The sequence below is a fragment of the Haemaphysalis longicornis genome, unplaced genomic scaffold, assembly GCF_048455015.1.
Source record: "Haemaphysalis longicornis isolate Haplotype H1 unplaced genomic scaffold, Haemaphysalis longicornis Haplotype H1 scaffold_10, whole genome shotgun sequence".
NCBI lineage: Eukaryota > Metazoa > Arthropoda > Arachnida > Ixodida > Ixodidae > Haemaphysalis > Haemaphysalis longicornis.
Genome location: NW_027526204.1, coordinates 47580681 through 47603192, shown reverse-complemented (window position 1 = coordinate 47603192; position 22512 = coordinate 47580681). Strand labels below are relative to the sequence as shown.

The 22512-nt window shown below is 47.2% G+C and overlaps 1 protein-coding gene across 1 annotated transcript in view; it reads left to right on the top strand.

Annotated features, from left to right (window-relative positions):
* LOC144158457 (ATP-binding cassette sub-family C member 2-like) overlaps positions 1–22512 on the top strand; it is a 112593-nt gene that overhangs the window by 13930 nt on the left and 76151 nt on the right. Inside the window, exons 3-4 of the mRNA XM_077689337.1 lie at positions 4826–4960; positions 13770–13910. Coding sequence (XP_077545463.1) covers positions 4826–4960; positions 13770–13910 — 276 coding nt within the window. The remainder of the gene's footprint in view (positions 1–4825; positions 4961–13769; positions 13911–22512) is intronic.

Here is a 22512-nt window from a genome sequence, read left to right as displayed (position 1 = left end):
GAAAATTATATTTGGCATAAAGCTAGAAGTCAACGTGAATAATAAACTCTAAAAGAATATTTGAGGTTTCTGAATATTTTTTGATGTAATTCGCTGTCAAATCTAACTCCCCATGCATTTCTATGGGATAGCTCTCATGGCTCAGGAACCCAGTCGCGCAACGTTCGCGACTTGAAACTGTGCACAATGCAAGTACTCACCCCAAATATTAGCTGCGCAAAGGAACTTTTCCTTTCGCTAAAACATTGCAGAGTAATCACTGTTGAAAGGACTGCCATGAGCGGGAAAGCTGCACATGTTTCGTGCATTGGAACAAATATGCCATCAGCGAGAGGCGCGGCAAAAGCCACCCTTTTTAAGAAATTCCACATCGAACTTTGGTATTAGCGTTATTACATTTCAGTGGGCAGTACTATCCTCGAAGGGTTCTTTCAAAAATTTTGTCACAACACCACACTAGACGCGTGTCCGCATGAATAAGAATAGTGTCTCCTGCAGCATGTTTCTGGCAGGGTGCTCTTAAGCAAGGCTTCCCGCCGCCCTTCTATTCTTCTTTTAATTGGTTCTTCTGTGTTCTTGTTTCACATCATTCATCCAGTATTTATTGCCCCATTTTTATTTGTACCACCCTGTTATGAAGTGCATTTTAGTTGTCTTACAGTGCATATTTTTATAAGATTCAATCAAGAGGGAAAAGTTATAATTGGTTGCATTTAGAGAGTAGCGTGCCTTATACTTTATAATTACATTTTGTATCGCGCAGAAGCCATTGCGCGCCAGATTGAGTGAGTGACACAAAGTAATACTGTACAAACTAAAACGGATACAATATAAAAGTAGGCAAGACGTTCGAACACCGCAACGTTACCCTACTGGTAATGAAAACATAGGAGTGAGAGTCGTAATACGCCACAAGCGTAAGGAAGCAAACTCGCCAAATACAAGAGAAAGGGGTTCACGTGCACAAGCATGACTCCAGGTGCTCTTCCTCCCCTTTTTAAAAAGTTGCGGGGTGTTTGATCAATGTCACAGAAAATACCCTGTCAAAGCAGCTATCTTCTGTACCTTCTGTACAAACATGTACCTTCCATTTCAGTATTCATGACAAAGTCACCAGTTTGTTCTCAGTCCGTAACTGAGTAACGGGCTTAGAAGATCGATTCCGATCTGTTCGAAATGTTTCGATTGGGTAGCGATCGCCAGCAGGAGTCGTGTGGGTCAGGTCGGATGCGTTTCCCTCCATTGGCAGTCACGGCAGCCAACACAAGAGCATATATTTTTAAATATGAATGAATTAATTGTCAAGTCAAAGAATGAGACTCCGGTGTACTTAATGTTGTCTGGCTGAACAGATGCATTATGAGTGTGCTCAATCCATCGAAGGTGGTCCAGCCCCAGGGGTTTAGTCTCGGTTACGGCCTCAATACCATTACTACCTAAGCCAATGAATACACTATTCTCTGTATGACGATCTACAGGGCAAAACATGAGAGCTTTGAAGATATATTTATGATAAAATTCATTACCTTTGACCATTTTAAAAGGCTTCATCGAGTTTTATGTTCTGCTATTCTTTATGTAGTTACAGGAACAGCAACAAATAGAAAGGCGTCGTCAGCATAAATAGCAACTTCAACAAGGTGGAAATTTGGGCTGGTTGGTACATTTTTTGATGAGCGAAAAAAAAAACAGCGCGAAGAACGGGACAAGGAAGGACAAACGGACAGCGCTTCGTCCGTTTGTCCTTCCCTGTCCCGTTCTTCGCGCTGTTTTTTTTCGCTCATAAATAGCAAATTTGGCGTCTTTCTGAAATTGCTGCCACGTCGTTTATGTAAACATTGGAACAAAATTCTAACACTGGTTCATTAGAGGTACAATTTGCATGAACGAAAACCGTTATGTTACCCATCATTAGTTGTGAAGTAAACATTTCAAGTCTCCCACAACGCACTCCATGCATGTCTACCTTTTCTCCGAGAATGTCATGATCAAGGCAATCACTAGCCTTATTAATTTCCACAAAGATTTTAAGTGACAAGCTTGTTATATATACTGAGTTAAACACCCTCTTTATTTATTTTATTTATTTTCACATACTGCAGGCCTTTCAGGGCTATAGCAGGAGTGGTTGAAATACACAGCAGTGATTGCAAATGCTCCACTTTAGGAAACAAGAAAACACAGTATACACACCTACACACATGGCAATTCCATTCAGAACCAAATCCCGATTCTGTAGATGCCAATGTACACAGAAAAATTGTTATACATCCAATGAGTAGTAACTGCAGGACGGGGCGCACATACCAACACAACAAAGCAAGGAACTATTGATTAGACACGACTCTCAAGAAAAGGCAGAAATTGAATCAACGATGCGCTCCTAATCTCACCCGGCAGTAAATTCCACTGTTCTGTCGTTCTTGAAAAAAACTAAATATGAATACATTGGTGTCTGCATGAAATGGGGCAAGGTTCATTGACTGACAAAGCTGACTCAGTAGAAAAATTCTTACGAAGGCCAAATTCAGCTTGTTATGTTGACTGATTACCGTCGAAGGAATTCTGTGAACGTTTGATGGGTTTCTACGTTCAGTTTCTAAGAAAAGAAGAATTAGGACATGCTACTTATTACTTATAGCGTTTTTCGGGGTTTACTTATGAATGACTGCAGCCCTGCCCAGACCCATTCTCGCTGGAAAAGCACATAATTGTAGTGAATGATGAACTCTTAGCCCCTTCCCTCATTATTATTTTTCAGGCTTCCATTAGATCTACTATTATACCTCAGGATGTTAAGGTGGCACGTGTTCTTCCTATCGTTAAAAAAGGTTACCCTCTTCCTTTTGCTAACTATCGTCCAATTTCTATTCTGCCATCCTCATAGAAACTTCTAGAGCATGTAGTATGAACTCTTATTTTAAATTTTCTTGACGAAAACCAGATTCTGCCTTGTTTAAAACATGGTTTTAGGTAGGGGTTTCCAGCCACCACTCAATTATGTTCAATAGTTCATTTTTGCGCTTCGACACTCGATGATGGTGGGAAGGTAGATGTAATGTTTAGACTTCACCAAAGTGTTTGATTTCGTGCCGCATCATAAACTAACTCACAAACTGCATCTCATCGGGCTCCCTTCCTTTGTTGTAGCATGGGTTCTGAATTATTTGTCGAATCGAAGCCAATGTGTAGGCCTTGACGGTTCTATTTCTAGTACTCTTCCTGTCACCTCCGGCGTCCCTCAGGGTAGCGTTCTTGGTCCCTTACTTTTTCCAATTTACTGTAATGATATCGTCTCCGTCATAAAAGAACTCCTCCAAATTCGACTTTTCGCCGATGACTGCGCTATTTCTAATAATATTAATTCTATCAGTGACCAAGAAGCTCTAAACTCGTCACTCACTGCAATCCTCTCCTGGAGCCTTGAATAGGCCATGACATTAAACCCCGAAGAAACCGCCTCACTTCGCATCACCGTAAAACAAAATCCTCACCAATTTTCGTACTCTCTTGCAGCAAATCTCTTAAACAAAGTACAGGAATATAAATGTCTGGGCATAACCTTAACAAATATTCGAAGCTAGAATTCGCATGCTATTAATGGTTTTTCCTCTGTCTTTCGTAACTTCTGTTTACTTCGACATAAGCTCCGAGACGTTCGACCTAATGTTAAATTACTTATATACACAACGCTAATTAAACCTAAACTGGAATATGCTTGCGCTCTTTGGGACCCTCACGCAACAAAAATATTTGACTCGTTAGAAAAGATTCAAATAAGGGCTATTCGGTTTGTTTATTCCAAATTTCGTCGCACAGATTCTGTTTTCGAGCTGATGCGTAACAAAGGAAGTCAAACCCAGGAGTCCAAAAGAAAGCTTCTCTGCCTTAAATTGTTGTATTTATTTTATCAACGCAAACTTTCTTTGGACTGGAGTCCCTCCTTGAAACCCCTTGCTATTCGCTGTACTCATGATTCCCATTCTCTGTCCTTAATTCCAATGTTCGCTTTTACCAATCTGCTTAAATTTTCTTTTTTTCCCCGCACAATTAGTGATTGGAACAATATACCCGAAATTTTCCCAACTCTCTTAGTTTAACAAGCAAAAGTTTAGTTGTGCTTGTTTAGTGGTGACTAGCGAACACTGCTTTAGACTTCCTTTTCTTGTTTCTGCTTTTTGCTGTCTGTATTATTGTATGGTTGATATTTCTACCACCTTACGCCTCTCTTGCTTAGGCCTCCACGGCCTGCAGTGTATTCTTAAATAAATAAAATAAATGAACGTGTCGTGATAAAGCAGTGACAAATTTCAATATGGTCGAAACAAATACTCACTCGCCAAAATGAACAACGTCTGGGTAAAAGCAACCATTTTTGAAGGCTAGTACCGGTCTGTTGTTCACGGCGGCTGTCCTTTAGTTCGGAGTTATTTCATTGCAGGACATTTTTACTTCTTTAATTGTAGGGCTCCTACACCACAGATAAAATTGTTTCTTAAAAAAAATGGCGATGGTGAAAACTTTTTATAGAGCTCTTCCTCTATTTAGCTGGTTATTTTATTTCAAGTAACCGAATACTAATCTGTTATAGAATTTTAATGCTCTTAATATAGTTTGGTGTGAAATTTTATTACTGTCAATATGAAGTCCTTATTAGGGCGGTACACTGTTTTCTGAGCGCATGCTCGTACCTTCCCGCATTTCTGCAGATGTTCGGTAAAAATCTTCCTTGTGATTCCAGTATCTTGTTCTTGAGTTAAACGCGATCTCTTTTCAAGAAATGTGATTTGATATGCCGAGACTAAGCAGTGGTTGGTTTGCGCAGGTATTGCTACTGGTGTCCGCGGGATTGACCTTGGCGAAAGGCATCGTTGCTACGAAGCATGTCGTCGTGGGAAATGCGGTGGTCACCCCGGCTTTGACGGAAGCAACGTCAGACTTTGCAATGGCCGTCTCTTTGGTAAGCGGCGCCCTTTTATGATTCTTTAAGAGGTATCTTTTTGTGCTACGGGTAATCTCACCCTTATCTCACGAGAATATATTCTAGCACAGCTTGATATTTCCGTCAGGCAACACTAGCTTTGTGATTGTCCGCTCTTCTATTGTGATGCTTAAATGGTCACTTCTTGACGATGCTGTATTGTTGAGCCTTCGAGCCGTTCGAAAACACTTTTGGAAGTTTTAATTTAGTCCCATGCACAAGACGACATAGAGCGTGGAGTAGCATGCTTTCCAAAATAAAGTCCTAAATGAACACACTGTTACTATACGCAAACGGTATAGACTACACGCTGGTATTGTAAGGTGGGATAACATTCAACCGTTCATGTCCGCAATGTAGACCCACACTTATTCCGTCACGTTATGCGTGTAGTGAGTAGTTCCGCGTCGTCATATTTATATACCACTCCTTCCTTCGTCACCGATGATTTAGATTGCACGCTAAATAACTTACTTCGCTTTAGGCAGGTCGAGTTTTTTAATACTTATTGCGAGGTAATGTGATGTTCTGTCGCGTAAAATGTCCTAAAGCTTCTTCGCTGCATGCTTTTGCTGTTTACTACCCTTTTCCGTATTTCACAGGATTTCACTAGATTACTTGCCGATCTTTCGACCTTGCCCTGTCATAGTTGTTTTAAAATTAAGCTTTTTTTTCCTTCTTTTACCGATTTGTTGCCCACTTACGATAACAGCTTCTTAACTTAAGATGGCAGCGCTGCGTAATTAAATAAATGAATTCGCAGCATGAGTAGGAGATATCCAACACCTGCTATCAGCTCAACGTTGACACAATAAAGGGACAGACCACAGATTTTTGCGAGTGCATGATCTGTAGTTGATATGAAAGCCGGCGTTTTAAATAGTGGGGTAACCACAAGGAATTTACAAGTTAAGTGGCGGAAAAAATATTTTAATTTGGCGCAAAATTTTCTTGAGCCTGAAATGTGGGGCCATGTAGTATCACAACGTGGCCCCGCCGTACGTGTCCAATCAACACCGTCGGTTTCAGCGCGTCATTCAAAAACCGCATAAAGGAGCAGGAAAGACTGTACATTACTGCTGCTTTCGCCGGGATAAGGTTTGACGCACATCTTTTCATATCACTGGCAGCTGAAATTATGTTGCCTCATGGTTCACTGTCAGGGTTGCCATCATTCTTTTTGGCACGACACGTATGGCTGTAAGATTCCATTTCATTTCATTTATTGCATCCTTAAATGCCCGAGGGCATTACATAAGGAAGGGCAAAAAATACTCAGTGACAGTGTACAATTCGATGCAGAGAAACAATACACATTATACAATAGTAAACGCGCGTACTAATAACGAACAACAAAACCATAAACAAACACTTTCAATGGGGATTAGATCCAAGGACAGGAACTATTTGGTAAGAATAATTATACTCTGCGCTGATGCCCTATCGCTGTAGTGTTAGGTTACTGACTATAATCAAAGCGGGTTTCCAGCTTCTGTCGGAATGATGTCCGGTCAGGTATAACAGCAAAGTTGTCGGGGAGGTTATTCCACAGTTTAACTGCATGGGGGAAGAAGGATTCGTTCATTGCGGATGTACGGCCGTTAATTCATTCAATGGGGTTTGAATGATTAGTGCGGGAAGAAGCTCTGTTCGGCGGCTTTAAAATTTCGTGCCTTGACTGTGGGGCGGAAAGAGAATCTGTGCAGGAGGCATAAACGTGAGATGATGCGACGTGACGCGAGAGATGGCAGGTTGAGTGACTGTGTAAAAGCGGTGGCGCTGGTTTCTCTAGAAAACTGTGAGGTTATAAAGCGAGCTGCACGGTTCTGTACTGATTCTAATTCGTTGATGAGATATGCCTGGGATGGATTCCAAATGGACGATACGTATTCGAGCTTTGGGCGCACGTGTGTGAAGTATGCTAGTTTTTTCATGTCGGGAGATGCAGATTTTAGATTACGATGAAAAAATCCAAGTGTGCGCAGAGCGTCTGAGCAGATGGACTGCAGATCTAAAAATTGCGATTTCAATTGTTCTAAGGCGCTGTCAGCAAAACAGTTTCAGGTTAGTGTTTTAGGTGAGGCCCTTTCATTATGGATAGAGAAAATATACGCGATTAGAGTGTTCCTGATCTTCAGTAACGAGCTTGTGTTTGCAAACTTCAAGACCGGGAATGTTGATGGATCTGCCAAGAAATTGCGTCGCATTTTAAACTGACCCCATAAGTGCTTTCAAAATTCTTATTGGTGAGGAGTCTCGGTGGTTTTGCAGTGCCGTGCGGGATGGAGTGGTGGTGAGAGGGAAAGGGAAGCTGAGAGGGCAAAATGACTTGGGTGAGAAATTCTTCCGCTCCCGTCTTCGGTCGTGCCCCGTTCGCACGTGGTGTCAGATAAAGGGCAGTAATTGATAGCGGGAGGTAGAAGAGGTCGTCGTACCAGCGGGTGCTGAACACGGCCGGGAGCGCGAACCTCGGATTCGGTTGACGCCAGCTGCAGGTTGCACTCGTGTTGCTGTGGGACGGCAACGTGGCTGATTTCACGGAGATGTAACATCCGTGTACGCTAGTATTTCTTTCTTTTGCGCTCGCCAATTCCCAGCTCGAGAGCGCATAGCGTTTTCTAGGAACGCACGTGCTCGGCCCGCGAACGAAATCATGGAAAGTGCTACGAATACAAACGACGTGCTGTTTCCGGTGACTGCCGCATTCATAAATATGTGTTGCTTTGCCCAAGGCAGGAAAAAATTGTTCATATGTAAGCTGCTTTGACACCGTAGTAATAATACTAAGTGTCATAATAATAATTATATCACGACGATTTTGCGTCCTGCAATGAAAAGCAAATTGCAGTGTGACCGTATGACCCCTCCAGACAGTGGATTATTGCGCTCTTGGACGTCCCATATTCGCGTATGTGACACGTGAGGCAGGCTTGAAAATGACAGCATATATCAGCTCCGTATTCTTTAACACAGCTACAAATTTGTCTCCAGAAGGAAAAGTTAAAATGTACAAAAATGGGGTTCCCTTAGGTAACTACAACACCGTAAGTTCATTAATAAAGAGAAAGGCTTCTGTCGATATTTTTCAACTGGCAAGCAAAACGCCCGAAGGCGGACTCTAAAGACTGCGCGAAAGCATTATTTGCTTGTACAAATACTACGCCAATTGCATGGGCCCTCAATAGCGGGCGCCAATACAACTGCAGTCGCCAAAAAAAGAGTTACTATCGTGAGCACATCTTCGGTCAAACGTGGCACGCAGAAACAACAAATAATTCCATTCTTTTCTAGAAAGCATGTCATGTTAAAACTCCTGTGGTTACAGTCGCTTTGGTCTACGCGCGCACAGTCAGTAAAGGCAAGGACTAGAACGTAATGCGTGGAACAGGTAGCCATTGGGGAGTCTCGCGAGTTGAGCACCTTTCAATTTAAACAAAAATTAGCAGTGGCTTAGCTCGGCTATGCCAGGATATACGTAGCGTGAACTAAGGTTCATCGGATTATTCTTAGGTTTCCTCATTGTCTCGGATTAGCTGATGATCATGCTTACTGCTGCTAAAAGGATACTGCTGCTAAAAGAGTGGATTGGACTGGAAGTCCAATCCACTCCCGTACGGTCCAGTCCAGTCCAGTCACTGCTCCCCTCGCGCATGCGCAGCACGGCTCTCCAGGAGCCACGCAAAACGGCTATCAAGCGGCTCCGGCGCAGCGTCAGACTTGGCTACTGCGCAACGGAGGCACACAGCTGGGCCCGCGCCGGCGCCAGTGCGTCTGCCGCGGCTATGACATCACTGCTCTGGAATGCGGAGACCGGTGAATGTGCAGACGTAATTCTCTACACACCCGCACTCCAATCGGATTGGATTATCCAATCCAGTGCAATCCAACTTCATCCAATCCAATCTAAATCCAAGCCAAGTCAATCCAATCCAATCCAATCCAATGCCCCTCGCGCTTGCGCAGAACGGCCCTTCAAGGTCCACGCGAAACTGCTCAACCTCGGCCAGTGTAGCTCAAGCTACAAAACAGAACAACGTACTTATACAGCCTTCCTTTCCGCCTCGGGGAGTTTCAGGCGTTCAGTTTTGAGAAAAAAGCGAGACGAGACTTCTATAGTGTGATCTTTTATTGGCGCTGTCTATCGAACATATTCTAAAGGAACAAATTTTTCAAAATTTTTATTCCTGCTGCAGGAGCTATAGTTTGCAGATATTTTCACGGCGTTTCAGAACAAAAATTGAACGATAAAAAATTCGAACGATGCACTTACACTATTTACACAGCGGCCATCACAGAGATCTTCTTCTTCTCCTTCTCCTACTCCTTCTCCTTCACCTTCTCCTCCTCCTCGGGGGCAGTCTTTTTTCGCCACCATCAGAAAAATCGTCGCGGTAGACGTTATCTAACTGGTGTCGTTGCGCTCACCGGCACAGCGCCTCAGCCACTGAACTATCGCATTGGTTGAGATAGTGGACTGGATGTTTGGCACTGTGCAAGAGGTCTGCAAATAGGAAGAGGTGATGCCATCTGCGCTTAAAGGAGCCACGAAGACAAAACACAAGTTTGGTTCATTCGAAAGATTGCCTCGTTAGAATCATACTGACACCACTTTTAACGTAAACTTCGCTCAAATAAGCTACATAATTAGCAAAAAAGGGAGCGGCCATGCAACCCACTACCTCATTTCCCGCAACAGAATCTATGATGTCATACCAGCCAGCTCTGCGTTTGGCGGAGGGCGGCAAAAGCAAACGCAAATTAGGCAAGCGTATAAGCTTGCCCAACGAGCTATTTGCGCTTAAATTTAGGGCACCTTCTTTTTAAAGCCCTAAGAATGGTGGGACAAACAGTCGAAGTTACGAAAGCCCCAGTAAACATAGCAGTACCGATGCGTACTGCTGTTGGTACGGCGCGCAGTATGCTTGGTTTATCTGCAGAGGACTGCGGGGTTTTGGGGTTGTTTCAGACAACACTGGCCCATTGACGCAAGCGACGATGTCTTACGTGACCGTATTTGTCGAGCGAGCACCATGTTTAACGAAACGATTGTCTCCATGAACATAACAAGCCAGGTACAAATACGTTCACAAACAAACCAAAGGCAGAAAACGGCTTGCCACGGTGTGGTGTCGCCATCTAGCTTCACTAACGGTAAGCACGGCCCTGTAATGTCATTGCAGACCACGAAAACGCGCGATTCAGCGGGAAAATAGAATTTTGACTTAAAAATAATTAATTTCTCAGTCAAGAAAGCATCGTTTGCATTCGGACAAGCGCTGGGGGCAATATAAAACACGAAATCTTTCGAATAACACAAACTTGTGTTTGTCTTTATGGCTCCTTTAAGAAGGCGTTAAAACAGAAAGAGGTCAACTACGTACAAGGCGGTAAAAATTATGGGACAATCAACCTCATGTCCCACACCGTGACGCGTCTCGAGAACGTCTTCGTAAGAAGGCTGAGAGCAAAAGTAGGCACAAGGCGGCAACCGTTAGGAGGTCAAAAAGGGTTAATTCCTCGGTAAATATCGTCTATTGGTGTTACGACGAAAGCGCTTTCAAAGGCTTCCGATGGTTTTCACTGATGTTAGGAAATTTGGCCTTCTCTGTCATCTAGCACAAGGCGACAACAGCGCTCCTGTGCTTCCTAAAAACAACGAACTTGCACAGAAGACTGTAGCACAAAAGGCTACTGTCTATGAAGTCAATGAACTCTATATTCTATAGTGTCGTAAGGCTGGCCACACTTCTTTATGCTCTGTCCATACCTTCCCCTTCCTTTACTGTTTTCATCTTTTTTCCCCTGTGTTCCCCTTCCTCACGTGTAGGATAGTAATCTATAGGTAACAGCCTGGTTGAAATTCCTGCCTTTCCTTTACCTTTATCCCTTCCTTCCTTATCTAAATATGTCGAGTAAGAACTTTGAAGATGAACCGAGAGAAATTTGTCCAAGAACCGTGCACGCCTGTTGTGAGTGTGCAAATGCGGCGGCAATTTTACTCTTCGCAATTGCACAGCGTTACCTTCTGCCTTTGTATACTTGCGGCATGCGATCACCGCGTATTGTTGGCGTTATATCAAACTTTACAACCACGCTTCTGCTCTGCACAGTCCGGGCGTGTCGTAATCCTGAATAAAGTCCGGTAGATTTCGCAATCCAGTGTTGTTTTCTCTGGGTGGCGGTTGCTGCGAGGCACGGGCCCTCTAAGCAGTGACCGCTGCTTTCACTGCCCAGAGGCAGTGAAAGCACCTAGCGCCGCCTTCGGCCTATACGTGCAACACTGGGTCGGTCACTGCGCCCCAGTACGCTCGTTACTGGGCCGCGCTCTTCTCCCGCCGCACTCGGGTGAATCATAAAAGTAGCCCCTCTAAAGTTTAAAGTAAATTTAAACTGCCCTCTTTCGCATTAATTCTACTAGACCGTGCATGAGAACAAAGACGGGTTTTCTCGGTTGAACTCGCGTATGGGATGGAAAGTCGAAACAAACTGGCATGCCGCCCAGAAGGGACACTCATGCGCCGGGTTGCTCACGCGTCATCTGGCTGGCCCGCACAACTTATATGCGTGTTTTGGTTCGAAAGGAACAGTACTTTATTGGTTTCGAGTCCTCTAAAGCGGATAAAGCGGATATATTGCAAATACGAGATCAGATGTTGCGCGATGTTTCTGCGCGTTCGCCGATCCATTTGAGTACACTTGTCGAAATACGTTGTTGACTGCAGAGCGACTGACTGGGCAACAAGAGCGTTACGCTTGGTTTGAATATGGTACTTGGCATATTCAACAGTATATAATTCGCACTTTTTTCTGTGTATGAGAAATGGTGAAGTTAATGAATGGAACGCACCACCGAATACGACGTCTCGAGAGCTGAAAATCCAATGCTTATTTTGAATTCATGGCTTCTAATACAACAACCTAAATATTACAAGAGTGTTTATCCGTCCCACCGTGTCATCTTCTTTTCGTGTTTTTTTGTTCGCTTCGACCGGAGCACCGCAAGGCCAATGTCCCCATCTCCAGCCTTACAGATAGAGAAAAATATATATCTTTGTGTCATGTGTTGGCCCCTCCACCAATGAACTGTACGGGTTTCTCTGTGCAACCCAGCACACCAGATGTATAAAAACACGCCGCGAAAAAAAGAAACTCTTCGCCAGAAGGCTATCAAAGAACTTTCGTTTGTATGAGAAGGAAAGCGAGGGGGGGGGGGGCAGAAGAAGTGAGCAGGATATCCAATAAGCGTAATAGAAATATTTTAGAATATTCATATGCGGCAATTTTTTTTCTTCTACACTAACGGCTCTGGCGTGAGGAGTCTACTAGAAAGAAATTGTACCATTTTTACGACTTTCAATTTGCAGCAAAAGCTTAATTCTGAACGACAAAAATAGTTGGAAAGCGAACATTTGGTCCTGCGTTTGGCCTATGTCCAACTTTTATTAAAGCCGATTTTTTCGCTGTATTTTTCTTACCCGTTCAGGGGATTAGACGACAGTCTTACATAGTTTGTTTTGCAAGAAAAGCCAATGATATTTTACGATATTCAATAGCTGAAGAAGCACTTAGGAACATCAACGCCTAAAGAGCATGCACGGCATGTTGTCTGTAATAAATACGGCGGTAGCCACGTGAAATAATAGACGTGCCATAGAGTAAAACCGCCCGCTGATAAAAAACGCTGTGATAACCACGTTTGAGCGTCCTCGTTGTGAACAAATATACTGCGCAATGCGCACTTATGCCAACTTACAGTCTGCTAATTAACCATATAACCACCTGTTCGTATTTCATAGCAGCGCGTAATCCGCTCACTTACTCTGCTTTTAAAACGCAGTGATTAATGCAGTAACTAAGGCTTTGTTCCCGAAAAAAAACAGTGAGAATAATTTGCGAGGAAACGCAAATCCTTCAAAGCAACCTTCACAGTGTGCCGGCCTGCGGCTCGGCAGGAAGGCGATAATTACTCGATCAGCGCCGTCTTATTTGGTGGTTTCTACCTTCTCCAACATTTCTTTCTGCCGTGTTGCAGTATTCTGTAGGTAAGCGCTGTAATACAGTTATGCTAGACGTTTTTGCGAAGGCACGGTTGAGGGCGATGAAGGCGGTCGGCGCGGCCCCACCGACCCAGAGCTGTGCGCGCCTGCCGCGGCTGGCGCTGCGGTTGCCCGGCAAACTGGAGTGTCCGGGGCCTGTACGCATAAACCTGCTAGAGAACTTTCGGTTTACGGAAACATATGGGTGTTGTGTTTGTGTTTAGAAATTGATGGTACGTGCAGTCATTGATATATGAAATGCGAACCAAAAAAAATGTCACCCTAAATCCGCGAAATCGAAAAAATACTGTTCGTTCAGATCCGATGATGACGTGCTCTTGGTTTATTCCCCAGCTTTGTTTTTGTAACTAAGCCACGCGTCATTTCGACTTGCCTGGAAAGAAATCGCGCTATTTGTGTGTTCCAGTTCATATTTTCGTCTTCGCGTTTAATTTGTCCATGACTGTGCATTCACGTACAGTAGGCCTGTAACACGTTGGCTTTGTTATGAGGGCTGCGACAATTTTATACTCGATTTTGGGACCCCGTAAAAAAAGACGTCGGCTGTACGCAGCTGTGAATACTAAAAAAAAATTTCCTGTTCATACTGACGGCGACTGTGCATCAGCTGCACCGAGTAATGTAAACGTTACCATACCTCACAGAAGCTATTATTTCAGCGATATCTGAGTGGCTGTTCTGGATTGCGGGGTGATTATTTATATTTCCGTGCTCGCTGGCCCACACCGCAGGTTTGTCTCGTGCTGTTTCTGCGTCGACGCTGGAAGCGGTGCCTCCCCCCATCCGGCTTCGCTGTCGCCCTCCTGGGCTCCCTGCTTACGGCCTCTATACTGGACGCCTTCCGGCAGTTCACAAAGGCCGTGAGGCTGGAGGTAAGCTAGTAAACCCTGTCACGGCGTTTGCTTTACGAGAAGGAGCCTCGCATTTATTCTACAAACGTGCAAAAAAAGGGTCTGGTTTGAGAAACAACAGATATGGCGAACCTAAACATGTCTACGCAGAAATATTCCTCGAACGCAAGAATTAATTGCACGCATGTGTAAAACACCTTACGGTCACGTTTTAAGCAAGAAAAGAGCTTATCTGGCACTGCACGATTGTCACAAACTCCTCCCCCGGATAATTGCGTCCGCTTGCAAATACCAAAGAAGGGCGCGAGACAACAGTTATTTAGATTTTAGCAGGGTGGCCGGCCCGTGAGTTTTCACGTGTGCCGCGATTGCTGGGGTGAATAAATTCACAACGGAGATGCTCAACTAAGTTTTGAACTGTATAGGTTTACTGCACAAACAAAAAGGCTACAGGGCAACGCCCGACACAAGAAAAAGAAACCCTCACACTGCCATCGGCCGTGTGCGCGCAGGCACTAATCGACCGTACGCTAAGCGCACGTGCGCTAACTCAGACAGCTGTACGCGACACACTCTAGAGGCAAACACTTGTTTTAACCTCGACAACGCAACTACAACAAAAGTACTAACAAGTACGCAACACGCAAAACACTCTAGAGGCAAACACTTGTTTAAACCTCGACAACGCAACTACCAAAAAAAAATACTAGCAACAATTACGCAACACGCAGAACCCTCTAGGGGTCAAACATCGTTAGTTACAACTGACGCTAGAAAAACAAACCGGAGGCGGATATCTTAATCCGATACAACAAACAATTACGAAGGAGGGAGCGCGGGAAGAGAAAGTCTCTACGAGGCAAGGAGAACCCGCCGGTTCAACGGCAGAAAGTCACGAAGAGGTGGAGACTGCCTCGCCGGGCAGCAGCTCACGTGTTTCGGGGGTCCGGGGTGCAGAAGCTGGTCGGCCATGGGACCCGCGGCGACGGGCGAACTCGAGCGCTGAGCCGAGGCATGGACCGGTCCGTCACGAGCCTACCGATGTACTTCTGCTAAAGCGCGTCACCCCCGGGACCCTTCCCCGCGTACCACGTTCACGAATCTCCAGCCGACTGCCCCAAGCGCCCGCGTGCGCTCCCTTAAATAACTTTCGCCGACCGCTGAAGTCCTGCTCTGACGTCTTCCCATTGCTCCTCTTTTCCCCCTCTCGGGGCCCTCGGCAGCTCGCCTCGATCGTCCGCGCGCGTCCGAGCTAGCGATCGTGACGTCATCCTACGCACCTGCACGCTGGAATGCGCCAGCTCGCATTGTCCTTGTAGCAGGCAGGGCGAAACAAAGGAGGTGAGCACAAAGCCGAAGGGGGGACCCCGAATTCTTCCTTCCGCGAGGCGCAAAATGGCCGAACCCCGCCCGGGAGGCCGTCATGTCGGCCGCCCGAATATAAAAAATGGAGGGCCTGGCCTGCAGTTTGTGACAACGATATATACTCAGTAGCCAGCGACCAAAGCGCGAACGTACTAGTAAATTTTAGGGGACCCGATGACCAGAAGCACGCCGCAAAATATCTGCGGGGTAACAATAAAAAATAGGAGATCTACTGGTATAGCTTTAAGAACACGTGAGCAATGCGTCCCTCCCTTGCGAACTTGATTCTCGGCCCAATCAGTGCGTCTTGCTCCGGCTTTACAAGTACGCAACACGCCGTTTCTCTCGCGTCCTTCACAGGCCGTGCCAACCATGCTTCGCCCTCCAACGACCTCAGCGGTAACCTGCAGGGTTGCCGGTACCTAAGAACACAACGTTGCCGGGAAATTGCCCACAGTAGCCAGAAATGTCGCCACCTGGAGCTCAACGTTTGAAAAGAGCAAGAAAAGTCGTCATTTTGAGCAAAGCGATAGTAGAGATTTATTTTTCCAATGGCCTGCGTCGAAACAAAAGCTGAAATTTGGCCAAGTAGCAAAACTGGACCACAAATCTTTATTTGCTACGGATCATCAAAACAACAGTTATCCCCATTGTCTGCTAAGAACATTAAAATGTGTAAGTTTACGTAAAGCATGCAAATTACATATGAATGATCATTGAACGTGTGTTTGCTGCGCACCTTCGCTGCCTCCTTATATTCCCGCGCCTATTATAAACCGTCATACACGCTGCCACCCTTATGCATGGAATCTCAAGCGACCGTGAACTGCACAAAAATCACACGTTAAACTGACAGTATTAGTTAAAGACTTGGACATGATTTTTAAAGGGGCACTGAAACAAAAATTTCGCATCTTGTTTTTTTTTTGCGATAAGTAGCTAATGACCTACTTATCACGTGTGCAATCCTCATTTGATGCAGCGTGCGACGGTTGTTAAATTTGAGACGTTTTTAATGCGGCTAGTTGCAGTTGCAGTTTTAGCGCGTGCCGCCAAACGTGGGATTTTGCATAAACAAAGCTGTCCACGTGACCATCGAACGGATATCACTGAGCAGAGCTGCCGTAGCACTGTAGATTCCGCGTCGCCGGCAGTTTCTGCGACTGCCCCTACGTACTGATCTCGTCAGCCGCTTAATTAAAAAGCGACCGTGGACGTGACGCAGGCGCTGCGCGTGCAAATTGCTTCCGCGGCTGGAGAACGACACGCGACGCCCGAGACAGTGGGTTGGGAGACGCACGTTGGGAGCAGCCGTCCGATTTGCCTACAGGTGCGCCTACAGAAGTGTAAGGCTTGACACCGCACCGTATATTCGGTTGCCGCTCTTGTAAGCGGCGCAGATGACGATTTTTAATAGAATCTGCCATCGCACTATTAACTACTTTCTCGTATGTGCGGCCTGGTTTGAGACTTGAGTTCCATTTCGTGCAGCGGTAACAAGCCATCGCTCGAGCTACCGACGCCACTTCGCGGTCGTGGCCGCCGCCGGTGCAGCTACCGTGCGGCTCGCACAGTGCGCTTTTCGTGTCCCCGGCGCGTTTTCGCAACCCGAGTAACAAAAAGCAATACAACTAAAGCTCCTGCGATGGCTGTGGAACTTCGGTTGCGGCCAGATTTCCGATTAGCCAACGAAATCCCGGCGCGTCCACCACTAATGATCGGATCCTTCGTTGATCGAGAGCAGAAGTTCGAGCCAGCGAGAAACGCCGGCAGTGCGGAGGCGGCCTGCAAAAACTCATGACATGTTTGGATGTTGTTTATTTACTCAACATCCAGGGAATTTCGATTGCGTGGCATCTTCCGCTGGCTCCTCAGTTGCGTTTTGCACACTATAAACTGATTTTAAATATGCTCTAGGCTGTGTTTGCCGCCCATATTTTGCATATGATGTATGTGTATTCACACCAATCCATCTCCGAAGTTATCTCGCCTTCAAAATTTTGTGCCAGTACCCCCCTTTAAAGGGGCACTGAAGTGAATTTGTCAAGCTCCCGTTTTTGCTTGCACTGCGTAGACTGGCTCAAATTAGCACACTTTTCATCGTTTATCCGGTTGACAAATCGGTAATTATTTTACAAAGCGCGAAAGAAGAAAAACTACCATGCGCGGTTTGCGGCGGCCGCACCAACTAAAGCTGTGACGTTGGGAGGAGCGGGCACCGTGATTGGACGATGCCCAAGGTGAGCAACCAAACGAGTTTCGGTTTCGGTTTCGGTTCTGTAAAAGACACCCGGTGGCGTTGTTGGATGGGCATTCTCAATAACTCAGTAATCATCGTACCGCGCTTCTGCCATGTTGTCAGCTGTAAAAATGCATAAAGATAAGCCTCCCAGGACGGCTTGGAATCGTAGCATTCACTAGCCGAGGCCTACGCAGTGCATGGACGCCCTCCGCGTACCCGCAGACGCCCAAATGTCATGCGCTTTTCCCCCATATTTGGAGCTTGCCTCACTCATGCCTGTACCGTAAAAAGCGTGTTCGCACCAGGCCAAGGGTCTGTTCATTCTGGCCTGTGCCCACTGCCCGCAAGCAGTCGGTGCTTATGGCAACAGCACGCCAACGAGAACTCGCTAGCGCGCTAGTGCCAGCGCGTTCTGTGAACTAGTGGCAACAGCATGCCAACGAGAACTCGCTAGCGCGCCAGTGCCAGCCTGCGCGAGTTCTGTGAACTAGTTCGTGGAGCCATGAACGTTGCGGCCCAAAAAAAGGTGAACCTAATGTAGAAAACATCGGCAGAAAACGGAAAAGTTAACTTACAAAAAAAAGCACGTACCCGAACTCGTGACTTGCAAAACACTTGCGGCAACATACCTAGCGCCCCAGACCACTCGGCCACGGGACGGGCTCCGCCGACCTTGGTAATATAAAGTATATATTGTACAAGTTTACACTTTTATTTAGTTTTGGCATTTCAAGCAGCTTAAATGACTATTTGTTGTATTGCGCTCGTGCAGTAAGCGTCCCCCGAGTTTCCACAATAGCTCACGTCTAGCAATTGCATTTCGTAGACGGAAAAGCGTTCGCAGATGCGTAGTCGTGCTGCTGACCGCTGTGCTTGTTCGCCCAGCGCAAAAAAGTGCTTCCCGCACCCTATTTTTACGCTGTACCGTAAAACCATCAGTTGATTTTATTTCCTTACTACCTATATTGACTTCGCTGACTCTTCTCCCCCTTCTAGAGGCCTTATATTTTCCTACTGGCGTACCAGTCAGCGAAGCGTCGCATGTGCGCTTGTGCAGCGCTTGTGTGAAGCGACCTTGACTTGGAGCTAGATACAGTGTACAAACTAACCAAGTAAAGAAAGGCCCATTCTTCCATTCACAAACGTGTCCTGGCTTCGTTTCAACTGAACGAACGAATTGCGACGACCCGTCGGCGGCCGGCGGACGAAACGCTGGGCCGACTGACTCTGTCTGAAGGCCGGGGAGCCGTGCAGTAGCGCAGCCAATTGCGAGCTCGGCTCCTCGCGACGTCACACGAAAACGCCGCAGAAAATGGGCGAGCGTAAAGAGAGGAGGACAGCATTTTCGAATTCATTTTTCTACTAAACAAAATCGCGTAAACGCGCCCAGAGTGGTCGTAACATGGCCTGGGGACTCCGGACTACAATTTGCGCAAGTAATCCCGCAATGTTTGCATATCACTTCAGTGTCCCTTTAAAGGGACACTGAAGTGATTTGTGAACATTGCGTGATTACTAGCGCAAATTGTAGTCCGTAGCCCATAGGCTATGTTTTGACCACTCTGAGTGCGTTTACGCGAATTTATTTAGCAGAAAAATCAATTAGAAAATGTTGTCCTTCTCTCTTCATCCTCGCCCATTTTCTGTGGTGTTTTTGTGTGACGTCAGGAGGAGATAACTTGGCTTGATTGCGCGACTGCACGGCTCGCCGACCTTCTGACAGAGTCAGCCGAGCCAGAGTTTAGTCCGCGGGCCGCCGACAAGTCGTCTAAATTCGTTCGCCCAGTTGAAACTAAGCCACGACACGTTTCTGAATGGAAGAATGTGCCTTTCTTTACTTTGTTAGTTTGTACAATGTACCAAGCTCCAAGTCTAGGTTGCTCCACACAAGCGCTGCACAAGAGCACATGCGACGCTTCGCTGACTGCTACGCTAGTAGGAGATTCTAATGCCAATTGAAGGCGGGGGAAGAGTCAGAGAAGTCGATATAGGTATTAAAAAATCAAATCAGCCGAAACCTTTACCGCACAGCGCAAAAAACTAGGGAGCAGGAAGCACTTTTTTGCGCTGCGTGAGCAAGCACAGCAGTCAGCAGCACGACCACAGACCTGCGAACGCTTTTCCATCTGAGAAATGCAATTGCTACAAGTGAGATATTGTGGAAATTTGGGGGACGCTTACTGCACGAGCGCTATACGGCAAATAGTCACCTAAGCTGCTTGAAATGCGAAAACTAAATAAAAATGTAAACTGGTTATATAATATATGCCTTATATACCCGTGGCGCAGTGGTCTGAAGCGCTAGGTATTTTGTTTTGCAAGTCGCAAGTTCGAATCCCCGAGGGTACATTCTTTTCTTTGTTAGTTGATTTTTTCGTTTTCGGCCGATGTTTTCCATACTGAGTTCACCATTTTTGGGCCGTAACGTGCACTTCTCTGTGAGCGAATTCGCAGAACGCGCGCATACTGACACTGACGCGCTAGCGAGTTCTCTTCGGCATGCTGTTGCCATAAGCACCAACTGCTTACGGGCAGTGGGCACAGGCCAGAGTCAACAGACCCTTGGCCTGGTGCGAACACGCTTTTTACGGTACAGGCATGAGTGAGGCAAGCTCCAAATACGGGGGAAAAGCGCATGGCATTTGAGCGTCTCCGGGGACGCGGAGGGCGTTCATCCAATGTGCAGGCCTCTGCTAGTGATAGGCTACGACTCCAAGCCGTCCTGGGAGGCTTATCTTAGGCATTTTACACCGACAACATGACAGAAGTGCGGTACGACGATAACTGAGATATCGAGAATGCCCATCCAACGATGCCGTCGGATGTCAAGCATGTTGTTTTATAGAACAGAAACCGAAACTTGTTTGAATGCTAATTTTGGACATCATCCATGTCGCGGATAGCGACGCAAGAAGGGAGCCAGACAGCCGGTCGCCCTTTCGCTGCGCTGACCTGGACCAACAGCCCCGAGCACGAAGCGCGAGCTATGCCCGTACCCGCGTGCCCGTGCAGCACTGCCTCTTTTATTCATTATCCACAACACACTCCCCCCGCCTCCAAGGTGCGCATGCGCAGAAGTATGAAAATAAGGGGGGTTGCGGCCGATGCACAAATGTACCCATGTGCCATGCTGGCAACAGGCGTTCGGAGGCGCACCTTGAAGTTCAGCAGGGGAGCAAAGGCATAAGTCACGGGGAAGGAAAGAGTACGTGTGGAGATACTATTATGGACATCTCGTCGTGCACCCTGAGTCCATCGGCACAAATAAGGATGCGCCGGTACAGGAAGAAAGACACAACCATAGACCGAAGTAGTCCCGCCAGCCGTGGATCATATCCTCCTGCCTATTCATCCAGAGCAGCAGGCACAGGTCTCTATCATCTTGTTCAGCTTGCTGCGGCAAGCTGCCTTTGATACCGCCTGCTAACTTCCCTTCATCATCCTCATTGGGTGATCTTGATGTGGCTGATGGTAAGAGAGCAACGAGGTATTTCTGGACATGGTTTGCAGCAAGATGATACACGAGGTCTCAGTCGCAGTCCTTGTCGCCTCCCGGTCCGCGTAGCCACCAGGATCGTAGGGGAACTCGTATGGCATCCGAAACGCCAAGTGACCACACAGTAGCCCACCGCGAGCTCGCTCACCAAACGCAGACCACAAGAGCGATGTCCGGGGTCTTTGTGTCCTGCCTGGTCGCCTCTTAGAGCTCCGTAGCCACCAGGATCATAGGGCGATTCACCGTGCTGGCGGCCGAGTCTTCGGTTAACGGGCGCAGTCTTGAGCCCCTTGCAGGCACGTGCGTCGCCAGTACAGGGTGGCATGGCTGGTAGCTGGACATTAGTGATCACTCCTTGTCGTGAGCTTCACTGATCCTGATCATGAGCTGCGCAACCGTGGGTCCGGAACGGTGATCGTGGCAGCGGATGGTGTGGCTTACAGTAGCTTCCCAAGGGCCGCCAAGCGTGGCAGTTGAAGTTGCGCGGTTGCAGTTCATGAGCTCGCCGCAAACAGGGTCACCGGACGGTTCTTGAGATCCAACTCGGAAGGCCGGTGCACCGATCAGAGTCGCGGACATCAGGAAGCGCTGACTCCATCGGAGATGCCAACGGAGAAGCCGGCACGGGGAGCAACACGGCCATCGTCGAACAAGTGGGAACGGCGCCCGCTTGCGACACTTCACGACCACGTGCAAAGAAGCAAAGAACCCCCCCCTGAGCGGGAGGGATGTCCGAAGCGTCGAGGAGCGTCACGCTGGACGGATCCGCATCACCGTACATCGTGGTCATGGGGTCGTTGGAGAGGTCAGTTCCGTGGCCGTCCTGGACGACGACGACTAAGTCACCGCTGGTCGGGCGGCTGGGTACACCCAGTTGTGCCTCAATGGAATCGGTCGTGCTCTCCGCTGGTCTTCCTGGAGGATCAGACTTGTTGGCAGCTGTAAGGACGTTGTGACGGTCAGAAACACACGGCTCACACGCAGCGGGAACGTCCGCCACCTTGTCAGCCTCCGCGGCTATCCTGCTCTCACCAGAGGGCACCACGGTGTTGCCGTGCCGAATGACGGCGGAGTAATGGTTTGGTGCTCCGGTGCTCCTAGCAGCCACTAGGGAAGGAACGGCAGATGGTCTGCCGAAGTACACCTGTGTACGGATCGTGACGACCTTTTCGCCGTACTTGTAGCTCTCAAGCAAATCAGCTTCCATCTCGTCCACATCGATTATCTCAAGGATGCGGGTATCCAGAGACTTCCATTCCTCATACCTGCTGTTTACGGCGCGCAGGTGTGATGGGATCTGGCCGGTCGACATGAGTGGATCCTGCAGCAGCAAATTGATGCTACGCCCCTTGTGACGGCTTCCCTCACAATTTCACAGCGGCGGCGTAGCTCCTCCATGGCAGACGGCCCGAAAGCAGGCGACCGAGTGTCCTAGGCACGAGCACGAGGGGCAGACAGGGTTCGATGACGAGGTTCGCAGAATTGGGTAGCTTCCAGGGGACCCCAGGCCTAGCGTCCTC